This window comes from Pleurodeles waltl, chromosome 12 (assembly GCF_031143425.1).
Source record: "Pleurodeles waltl isolate 20211129_DDA chromosome 12, aPleWal1.hap1.20221129, whole genome shotgun sequence".
Lineage (NCBI taxonomy): Eukaryota > Metazoa > Chordata > Amphibia > Caudata > Salamandridae > Pleurodeles > Pleurodeles waltl.
The window spans coordinates 152970031-152982371 of record NC_090451.1 but is presented as its reverse complement, the minus strand read 5'-3'; the positions used below and the strand labels follow the sequence as shown (position 1 = coordinate 152982371).

Genomic DNA, 12341 nt, shown 5'->3' with positions numbered 1-12341 from the left:
ACTAAAACTACTTTAAAACATTAATACTTTAAAACAATATACACTTGGTATGCAGAGCTTGCCCTGTAATCTGTGTATGCTACGATTCGCGCTGCAAGCGGACATCGGCAACAGTAAATTACCTTATTGCCAGCCATCTGCTGCGTGTCACGTGCATCTGGGCTAAAAATAGCCCAGGTGCAGCAAAAACTATACCGCCGACCTGCAAAGATGGCAGCCGGTATCGTTCTAGTCAAACAAGAAGGAAAAATGGTAGCTAAAATCAAGGTGCACTACGTGACCACACCCTGGCCGCTAAACACGGACCAGGATGCAGGGAGAGAATCATATTATGTATTACCCCTGTTTGTGCAAAATAAACATTTTTTCAATAGAGATTTCCACTTAAAAAGTAGACTAAAACTACTTTAAAACATTAATACTTTAAAACGATATACACTCGGTATGCAGAGCTTGCCCTGTAATCTGTATATGCTACGATTCGCGCTGCAAGTGGACATCGGCAACAGTAAATTACCTTGTTGCCAGCCGTCCCAATATATGTACATGCAGTGGGAGAGCTTTACTGGTTATTCATACAGGCTGAGAGTATATACAGGGAAGGGATCCACTCTAAATCCTGTAGGTTGCCCTTACATCCTAGGATCATGCTTGTCCAGCAACTTCTTCATTAGAGTTATACACTTTTTATTGATAGCTTCTGTACAAGTATAGAGTTGTTCAGAGAGATGTACAAAGCTGACATTTGGCCATGTGGTACAGTGTGTCACCACCAATGATTCCCACAGGAGCTTGTTTGCAAGAAGTTCCACAAATTCCAGAGCACGTCAAATTCTCTGACAGGGGGATGCATACATGCTCTCTACAGCCCATGATGAGAGCAGAACCCTGTCCCTGGTCACATTCACAAACCACTTGTATACTTGATAGCGAAAAATACACAAGCATAGTGGATAAGAATGACCAGGTACTTCAGCGGTACAAATCGATCTGTAAAACTGATCCAGCTGGCAACATACAATGCGTATGCTGTTTACTGACAGACCACCACAAGAAGATTGATCTATGTCCTTGACTTTCAGTTGACAATTACTGAATGTCTTGCTGCTGCAGAAGCAGTAGACTCTATTTCATCTGCTGAGGAGGATGTGTAAAGACTGCAGTATCTGCACTTTGCTGACAGCATTCCTTTAACAGTTTGAGTGAAAAAGACTCAAACATGTTGTGTTGTAGAGTCTGCTCCAAGCAAGGAAAGAGGCAGGAGACTTATTGTTACAGTATCCAGGGCCCATTTTTGCCAGGCATCTGTTTTCAAACCTGCTTCACGTTGTACTAAACAAAAATGAGGTAAGGTATTGGGAAATTGACTGGGTTAGAGCTGTCCTAGTAGATATCTTTCAATGACTGTGCATAGATACACTCCTTCAGCGGGCCACTAGTTTACTAGGCAAGCATCTTTTCAAATTGTTTCCTCTAGCTGAAAAAATCATAAGACTTGCTTATGGCCTGCTTGACACCGTTTGGGCCATCTGAACAAGGTACATGTTCTGTTTGGCAAATAACAGTAGATGGAACATAGGCCACGTTACTGATTTCCGTGTGCAGCAAAACCTTTGGCAGTTTTTGAAGTGCTATTTAGAGAACTTAGAATAGTTTTACCCAGCATGTTTACCTTAGTCCCAAAGTTCAGGGAATCTGGACCTTGAAGCTTCCTAGGACACCTGGACAGAGTTGGATTTAGCACAGCGAGTATGGTAAATATGCATGAAAGAGATGTCTTCTTCAGACTCAGGTGGCTGCCACAGACGGCGTTAGTAAAGCTTCACTTGGCAAGTATACAGAATTAGTCAGGGTTTTGATGGAGATAGAAAATGAACAGGCAGGAAAAGCTTAGGCTAGGTGGCCTTTCATAGAATATCACATGGGTAGAAGGCAGATAGTCAAGGTAGTAGAGATACATATGCTGACACTTCATCTTCACCAAAGGACTCAACCTCATTGGCGCCACACTCACTCTAATACCCAATGAATGCCTCACTCAACTAACAAAATGGCCCCAAGTCCTGCAGCCATGCTCACCCTCAACCTCCCACCATGCACTCACATCACCCCTTACCTCAATGAGCCTCACTGGCTCCCCACCCACAAGTGAGCTCTCTTCAAACTCCTCATGCATTCTTTCAGAGCCTTACCCTACGCTGGCCCAGCATACCTCAACAACTGCCTCGGAATGCTATAACCTTCCAGACACCTACCTCAGTCAGACTACTACTTGCACACATCCCATGCATATGCAGCACCACAACATTATAGCTCGTACCTTGCACAAAAAGCCTGGAACGAACTGCCCCCACACATCTGCACAGCGTATTTGAATTCTGCAACAAGCTGACAACTTGGCACCTCAGCTAGGGGAGCCAATGAATGTTTCTGTGTCAGCTACAGGATACCCTCCCAGGTGATAGCATGTTTTACAAATACACATAACATTACACACAACTCTACACCCAACACTACATATATGGGTCTGTCAGAACCCTGTTTAGGGGGCCACAGAGCGTGAAGGATTTACTGGGCATAAGCTGAGGTGGTTAAGGAATTTTACCCTAATGTCCTGGGGCCCACCCTACTATGGCTCAACTGGGTCAAGCACCCCCTTCTGCACCTGATTGTCAGTTAGGTAGCGTGAGCAGTCACAGCGCACTTGGAGGGAAGTGTAGATACAAAGCAGAGATTACGACTCATACCTCAACCTGCATGCAGCACACAGAATAAATCAATGTCCAGTCAAATACTCATTTTGTATAAAAGATGTATTTTAATTTTAAATCTAAACTTGTAAATGTAAACAACATACAAAAAGCAACAACACAGTACCCCCTTGAGGTAGGCACACTGATAGTTGTCAGGCCACTCCATATCTCTACCCAACTGCCCTGTAATGGGTAGGCTGTTATTCCCCATTTACATGCGTCAACATCCTGGGAATGTAAATGACTAGCCCTATACAAATGGAACCCCCCTCTCAGACTCAGTTAGTACGATGGAGTCACTTAAGAGTCAAGTAGGGTTGCAAAACCCAAAGGCAGTATATCCCCCGAGGCCCAGTCGGCCCAGCTCTCAGCTTACCCGCTCCAGTGGTATGAAACATGGCAGCGTTGCAGGGAGGTCCTCACCTGGATCTGCAAATTTGGGTTGCATACATCCACATGGTGAGCTACTGGTAGGTGCCAGGTATCTCTCCTGAGCTGTGCTTACCACAGTTCTGACGATCTAAGTTGCTCGAGGCTCTAGCCACATGTGGTAAGTCTTTTTTCTTCCTTGCTCAGGGATGGCGGCAGTCTCCTTGCTCCTCCAGAGTTCCAATGGTGTCTTCTCTGTCCTCTGGACTCCTTGGACACAAGTCTTTCTTGTCTTGGTGGTAGCAGCAGTTTTCTGGTCACAGGCAATAACTTGGACCTCTGGCATCAGCGCTCTGAGTGGCCTCTCCTGGCATACAGGGTTGCTCCTACAAACTTCACTGTTAGGTTACACTAGCCTCAAGTTGCTTCTCCAATGGCCCCTCCTGGCACTCAAGACTGCAGGACCTTCCTGCACATTGGCAATGGCCCAATCGATGTGGCTGAGTTCCTTGGGGCACGGCGGCCCCTCTTGGCATATGCGGTCACCAAACTTCCAATGCAGCACACAGGCAATTGCCCAACCGATGCAACAATGCTCCCCACACATAGCTCAGGAGCCCCACCCGACTGGGTTCCCCTCTGTATCTTTCTTCCTCCAACATGCTCCTCTCCCTCATGGGCACACCGGTCTTTGAGAGCATGCAGGTACTGATGCATTAGACTCATCAGCATGTGGTCTTGGCTTCCCTTGGAGATGTCCCCTCACCCATCAGGGAGACTAGCAGGCTGTGCCCCTAGTCCTGGTCACAGGCAGAAGTCTTTCAGAGCATCCCCCCCATATAGCCTAGCTGGCTGCTCAGCAGATAACAAAGTATGGGTCTCAGACTGCTCTATTTATAGTTCTTTTCCAGACACAAAATGTGATTTAGGATCTGGACCTTTGATGGTTTATGTTGGGGTTCTGCTTCTTCGAAATGGACATCTCTCCCCTTTATTCTCCCTCCTAAATGATGTCTGTCACAGGCAGGACTCTGAAGCTAATTAACCCATAACAAGATTCATGGGAGTGCCCAAATTTCACACCTGTATGTCAGCCCGAGTGATATGTGCATCAAAGATTTATCCTGGTCCCACAGCCCTACCCTTTATGATTTTCTTATCAGTCCCATCTGCCTCTTCCTGAGATGCAGCCAGGCCCCTTTCCTTGAGATCTGTCACTGAGTCAAAGAGCCATTTGAAATGCACAGGGAGAGTCTGGCTCACCCTCATCCAGTGTTTGTCTCACCCAGCTTTCAGAAAAGCAGCAAAATATAAATCTATCTGGGAGATTGCTCTGCTCCTCATGTTTTCAACAGGCAGGCCTGGGCTTCCCAAAATGGAACCCTGGGTCCTCCATGTAAAAACCAGTGCAGGCAATTCTGCACTCAGTGTTCATTCAATGTCTAGTAGTGTTATCCTCATAGATAATGCTACCTCTAGCATTTCCACAGGCAGCACACGCACTCAGTCTGCACACACTGTTCGGTACTGCAGTCTATCCGTACTGCACCAGAATGTGTCATTTTAAAAGCACACCCGCCAGCACACACATTTACCATGTGCACACTGTATGGCACTTACCCTTAGGTGTAGTGTATTTCTTCCAAGCTCACATGCACTCAGCACATGCTTTCATTTAGCATGCACTTCCACATCAACTAGATGAAGGCCAGGGGAGAGTTAAACACCCAGCAGGGTAACATTTAAAAAGCGCAGTGAACCTGTAGGCCTCACTCCAGTGACACAGTGTGAAAAGGACCCGTTCACTACTACTGATCACTAGATGGTATGCTTTCCCCACTGAGCTTGTGCTATTTGACTCCTGGTGAAGGCATTAGCCTTCCACCACTACGGGGGTCGCGCTTTGGGTGCCACTCCTGGTCTAACAAAACCTCAATCTGTGAGAGAGGCCTATGGCTTGGTGCACACATATGATCCGTGTTCGCATGACAAAAGAATCAGCATTAGAGATCCGAACAACAATACAGTTGGGCACTCGGAGCAGGGGTACATGTCTTCAATCTGCAGCGGACTCTTCCCTCTCAAGAGGGTTGTACTGACATACTAAGTACCCTGTGTGCCAAAAACTAACTAGCTTGTCTGTGCCTCCAACCAAGGAAACATACTGAGCCTGCATCTTTTTGAAAACTAAACAATCAGGGAAGTACAGGATGATACAGCTTGTGTGGATGTCACATGGCTTTCATACCCAGAAGCCCTTGCAAACTTCAAACTTTGGCTAAAAACATACATTTTCCTCATAGGTCTGCATGGGAGATCCCTGGAATCTGCAGGAATACACAAATTTTCGGCCACCTAGGTTTTCTAAGTGTCTTACAATAACATTGGGACCCCGCTTGTATAGGTGGGCAAGAGAACCTGAAGCTCTTTGTAGAGAGATCAACTAAAGGGGCAGCAGTGATATCTGAGGCAGTGCACGGCCTCCACCCGCAGAAACCTACCAACAACAATTTTGAAAACTAGACACCTGGGCGTTTTCAATGTGATGTGCCTTGGCTGAATCCTGTGACATTTTCTTACCCATAAGTCCCTGCAAACCTCAACCGCTTCCTAAACACGCACATTTTCCTTACATTTCTGTGTTAGAAACTTTTGAAATCAGTAAAAATCCACTTAATTGCTACCACCCAGTGTTACCCCACTTCTCCCATGAAAATGCAGCCCGCTTGTGTGGATGGGCCTTGTGTGGCCCACTTGTGTGAAGTTTGGCTGTCTAGTTTTGAGAAATGTCTGGGTATGGTAGGTTTTTCTAGGTGGCAGTAAGGCTAGGGCCCAAAATCTGCAGCTACCCACGTTGTAAAAAAACATGGATTCTGCTTGTTAAAATATGATGTCTCCAGGTTGCATTTTGAGGTGCATTGTGCTGCAGGTGCTAGCCCTGCCAGACAAGTGGGGTAGCCACTTATATTGGGAGATTTGTAGGAATACTGTATAGTAGAACTAAGCGGATTATTTGTGCCTTCCAAATGTTAGCCAGTATGTAAGAAATAAGAAATAAGACATTTCGCAAAATGCCCCCTGAATCACATTTTAGTAAGTGTGCCCAACAATTCAGAAGTATACAAATAACCACTGCTCTTAAAATCAGTATCTGGTGTACACTTGAGAAATGCACTGATTTCTGTTGTACCCTCACTCTTTATATTTTACCAAATCAATTGCTCTGTACTCAATACATAATGAAAAAAACGTATTACGGTGCAGTTCCGTTGATGGATCTGGGTACCTCGTTTTCTTGAAGAATCTGCAAAATCCTATATATCCTTGTGAACAGAAGAGTCAAGCGGTATTCTTTTATAAACTAATCATTGTCGCAAGAAGTTAAAGATAAAAACTATGTATTTGGGAAATCCTTTGAGGGATCCACACAAATGACCACTTGCTGAATTTGGAATTTTGCCTTGTTTTCAAAAATAGATAGCTTTCTGGTATCATCCATGGATTTCACACCTGTTTCCACCACAAAGTGGAAGTAGCTTTCTTAGGGAAATGTCAAAACTCTGGTGAATCAGTGTTTTTTGATACAGCTCTGCATGCAACTGAACGCTGGAAAGATGGTATTTTAGCACAGCAAACATTTGATGCTGCCATTTGAAGGAAGAATTATATTTTTTGTGGAGCACTCTTTTCTATTTTTCCCAGTAAAACAAAGATGTACCTATGTTTTCACTATTTTCTCGGTCCCCTTAGGGGAATCTACAAACAATGGAACCTTTAGAATCCCCATGATGTTCGAAAAACAGAACGCAAATTTGGCATGGATACCTTGTGTAAACAAAAACGTTACGGAGGCTTACGCGCAAACAACCTCAAATAGCCAAAAAAGGGCTTGAAACTAAGGATGGAAAAGCCTCAGTAGTTAAGGGTTTAAACAGTAAGTCTATTAGTATAATTTTCATCTAGTTCTCAGTATAGTAGTCATTATTTTACAGCACTGTATATGAACTTTAACATGAAATTTTCAAAATCGTGTAAATTAAAACTAAAGTTCACTCAAACCAGTAGTACCAGCACCAGTCTGCTACTGATAGTATTAGCCACTCAAGTAGTACTAACATCAACAGCTCAATTAATAGTCATCGCTCTAGCAGTATTAAAAATAATATCACTAGTTTTCTCATGTGTTAATAGTACCAGCAAAAAGAGTAATTTCACTAGTATTAGCAGTATTCATTCTACAATTAATACTAATAACCATAGTGTTCATGTGACCTGGTAGCACCACTAGTGTCATTAGTGCTAATAGCATCAGTAATAGTTGTACTAATAGGTGAAGTGGAAGCACTGGTAATAATTGAATTAATAGGGTCATTAGTTGCAGCTATATCAGCTCTAGATGAAATAGCTGCAGAAGAATTAAAATAAATATCACTAGTAATACCTGTAGTGATAACAGATGTAGTATTAGCTAAAGCACTAGTAGAACCTGTGGATGTAGATACTACTAATAATCCTAGTAGCTGGAGCTGCAAAAGTGGTAATAATAGCACAGTTAGCTAGTGATTATAACTGGCTGAACTAGAGAAATAGACAACCCATTTCACACTTTTTAGAAGACAAACTGCTGCAATAGTTCTGCCTTGTGGTCTAGTTCCCTTATTCAACTGATGCAAAGGTTCTGATCTATTATAAGTTTAGGGGTCTACAGTAGAGTAGGGTAATTGGTAAATGTTGGTTAACATATAAAATAGAAATATCAATGGAAGTATAATAATGTATGATAATAATAAGTATATTAATAATGACAAAATATCTTTATATTAGCCAAAAAGTACTTGAGGAACTTAATAAAACCGAAAACTCATTACAATTTTAAATGCTTGTGGAAAGTTTTGGCACAAGTAAATGGAATGTTCTTTATAGCAAAAAGAAATGTCCGAATAATGATATCTGGAACAACCGTAAAAGAAAACGATTTAAAAGTATTACATCATCACTATTAGTCAGTGTTGTAATGAACCGTGGAACAAACACACAGGTAGGGCCATTTCCTTTTAATAAAAATAATTTGTCAGGCAAACAGACAGGCCTGTCCATTTGTTGAGTAAAACCCCAAACTAAGTTGTGCTACAGGGACCTTCTTTCATAAGTACCAGTTTTGAGATGAGCTCATTAATGTCCACTGTGTTCACTTTTTGGCCTACTTTCACCTGTCTCACTCTTTGTCTTTTAGAAGATTTAGTTAATTATAAATTCTTCAACAACAGCCTTCACTTTGTTGATTTGTAAAAAGACTAGAGAAGTTCTCTATGACTTTGGCTTAACCCCATCAAGTCTACCGTTATTGCTGAAACAATTACTTCTGTCTCTATACCCTCATACGATTCATACTATTCCTATTCTTTTCACACAATTACTTTGGTTAATGATCTAATTTCATCCAGGCTCAACTATCTCAACAGCATCTGTCTCCTCCTTACCTCCTCATTCAAATAATAGGAAACAAACAGAAACTACTGCACTCATGCTGTATCAGCCTTACTCTGCTTACCCCTTTGAATCCTATCCAGCATGTTTTTATCAGGATGCACCATTCATTGAAGCAAAATTCCATTATGGACACTGAGGGCCCGATTCACAAAGGGACTTACGAGTAGTAACGTTATGAGTGCAGAATCTCCACACTCTGGTGGAATCTCCAAACTGAGAACTGCAGCGTGGGAAAACTGTGGAACTTTCCCCACATCTGAAAACAACACAACTAAAAACATGTCTATTCAGTTTATAGCACTTCATGCTCTGTGGATCTCAGTCCCAGAGTTCCAGCACCAAGAGACTATCTTCTTAGTGAATGTTGCAATGAAGAAACCAAATAAATGAGTAAATAGTAAATATGTTGCTGTGATTTCTTTATACCTGAGTGAACATGAAGTTTTAAAGCAACTTACGTGTTATGGGAAGAATTGATCCAGTAATGCGACAAAGGGTTATTCATGTCCTGAGGTGAAATCTCACTGTATTTTTCATCCCAAATACTGTTTTCTTTGGAAAAGAGATATGTGAGAAACTGTAGGAAATCAAAAGATGTGCAATAAGAAACAAGAACTGTATCAGGCTGCACAACAGCGACAGGTAGGCAATGGTGAAAAGATAGCACTGTGACCACTTAATTCCAAGTCGTTACGTACCTCTGTCTCCTGTCCTAGACTTTCCATTGATTTAATGCGTGTAAGTCTAAATTAGATTAGTGGAAGAAAAAAGACTACTACAACACTCAGAATGGGCTATTAAACAAAAGTCCAGTACTGGAATTGCGAAGAGGTGTTTATCCAAGTAATTGTATTCGCTCACCTCATCAACATAGAGGAATGGCTCAGCTGTTTCCCTCATTGTGTCATCCACAAACGTCGTCATCCGTTCTCGAACCTTATGGAGGTCATGCGCCCAGGACTCCTGCATTCAACAGAAGTATGTGCATCAGTCAGTCCTCCAGCTGCAGATGCTTTATAGTTTCTGTCACTCTTTTTGGATAACTACAGTTGCTGGACATACAACCTGGGCCTGGCCACTGCAGACATATGGCTAAGTCAAGGAAAAAGAGCAACTTTGCAAGTGTTATGTTGATGATGTTTATAATTTCACTCATGTTTGCGATTCACAAAACTATACAAATCTCACACATACACCTAAAAACATCATATGTTTCTGACTAAGGGCCTAAACTGATGTTTTTTCTGCTGGTTAACAGGTATGATTGAGGACCAAATGAAGTTAAACGTGTCTTCCATTTTTTTAAGTGCTGAGTTCTCTTCTAGAAGAACACTATAAAATATGAGGTGCTGTCTATTTGCCATTAAGTTGCCTATTACAGTTGGCAAGGAATTACGTAAAGTTTAAATAGTGCAGGAGAATTTTGTGTTTAGATTGTGCGGTATTAGCCTGGGACAGTTTTACTACATCCCCCACCCCCATACCAAAATAACAAGATTGAAAAGGCGAAACATTTATGGATGTGCAATTGCTAAACTGTTTCTCCATTACACTCTTTCCCCGTATAAATTCTTCCAGGTTACACCTGAAGTACTTTGTGCAGGGAAAAGTCCTTGGAGTAGCTTACATTTTCCCTACTCATAATACAACATCAGGTGTAAAATGTCTGATATCGGATATACCCTTGAACCCAGAATACAGATAAAAATTCTGTTGTGGAATTTGAGTACGAAAACATCTTGTGATGTTAAATGATAGTTATGACTTTGTGGAGCTTCAGTACCTTCCCAGCGTCCAAACCCTTCCCCTCTACTGGTAACACCTGTGTTCCCACCATTAACCCTAAATTCATTACTGCAAAAAATCCATCATTCATGAAGATTATCCTCAAAGTTCTATCCCTCTGTGCAAATACAGATAGGTTAGGATTCTGTGAATGAGGAGCTAAATGGTATCCCACAGATATTAGAACATTGGAATGTTGGCAGCTCCATTGAAAACAATGGAGTGCTCCGGGCTTTTACTGGCCGGTAAAAGCCCAGAGCGCCAACATTCCAATCTTCTTTGTTCACAGCAACAGCTGTGAACAAAGCCTCACGGACCCTGAGGGGATATTAATCCCCTCCGATTCCGTGAAGCCTTTGTTTTATTTATGAGAACATTCTGCCCTCTAATGGCAGAATGTTCTAATAGCCTTAGAACCCGCCGTAGCCTTCGGCTCGGGCCTTTAATGCGGAGCGGGCCTTTAATAGCCGGTAGAGCCCGCACCGCAGGTTCTAAGGCTATAGTACATTCCAAACTGTAAGTTGACAATGAGTGCACAAGTAGCTTTCTGATATGGCCCCTTGGGGGCACAGTATTAAAAGGTCAGTCGGACTTCCTAGGACTCACATCTGGTGCTAGTGGACATTTTCTTCTGAACAACCCAAACTCACACAAATGAAAGGGGCCAACTAGTCAACACCTTTGTACCATGCAGAAAGGCACCCTCTGGACACCATCATCCATGAGACATTCACAAATCTGTAGTCTTAAAAGCTCACTAAGGCCCGCATTCTGAATTACCTCTTAGTTCCAGTGGGAACACTAACAGCAGGTATTGGCCTCTGTGGTATTGTAAATTGTTTACTTTCACACAGAGATTTCAGTTGCTCAAACAGGTGAAATCTCTGTGTGAAAGTATGCAAGAAAATGAGGAATTACTGCAGATATCGGGCCAGGAACTACTAGTTCCGCTGGTAGCTCCTAATCAGAGACCACCTCCTAAAGGGCCAGATTTTCAGCGGGTCGGTACACTTTTCGAGCCTCTATAAGGAGGGCGGAGAATCCAATTACAAGCCGGGCAGAGGGTCATTATGAGAGATACTGCCCCACTCGATTAAGAGCTGCAACTGATTGTGAATCTGCACCTGGTGCCCCCTCGGACTTTCTGCACACAGACTCCTCGTGCCAATAGAAGGAAGAATTTGTGCACGTACAAAGCCAGAATCCAGATACATCTTCCAAAAAGGGCTCCGTTTCGGATCTTATTTGCCATTTTGGTTATGAGTGATCAGCTAGAATCAATTATTCCAGCCTTCTCCATATTGGTATTTGATGTAGGGGCAGTACTATATCGACATTGGGTTCTTTTGTCAGTCGAAGAAAATGTTCCACAAACTACAGCTTGTTGAAGTATGTCTTGTATTACCTCAGTTAGGAAAAGGCCTGGCAAAGCCAATAGGTCTGTCCTTGAGAGGCCAGTGAAATAATTATTTTTTAAAAAATTTATTGTAACTATAAATCACAAATTTAATAGAAAAACATGCAGTCACCTAAACATGGCTGTCATATGTGCACCAAGTATTTTAGTAGTGCCATGTATTTTATTAATATTATTATAAGTGTTAATAAGGAGGCAAGAATAAATACCTGTCTGACCAATCAGTCAAATCGCATGCAGCTAAAATGTCACAATGTCATGTAAACATTTACTACAGCAACTTTGAAACGAAAATAGGAACTAAGGGGGTCATTATGACCCCAGCGGTAGGTGATAATGTGGCGGTAGTACCGCCAACAGGCTGGTGGAACATACAGCCACATTATGACATTGGCGGGTTGGCTGCAGCCAGACTTCCAATTTACCATTCCTACCGCCCTGGCGGTGGCAGCCGCCGGGCCGGAGATAACAATCTCCAGCCCAGCAGCCGCTATTGTACCGCTGGCTGCATTTTGAGCCTGCCTACC

General features: G+C 42.6%; 1 protein-coding gene across 1 annotated transcript in view; it reads right to left on the bottom strand.

The window, feature by feature from the left end:
- The window catches only part of PLCG2 (phospholipase C gamma 2), a 414427-nt gene that overhangs the window by 210801 nt on the left and 191285 nt on the right, over positions 1-12341 (bottom strand). The window contains exons 10-11 of the mRNA XM_069216644.1: positions 9474-9575; positions 9071-9189 (exon numbers count right to left, since the gene is read on the bottom strand). Coding sequence (XP_069072745.1) covers positions 9071-9189; positions 9474-9575 — 221 coding nt within the window. The remainder of the gene's footprint in view (positions 1-9070; positions 9190-9473; positions 9576-12341) is intronic.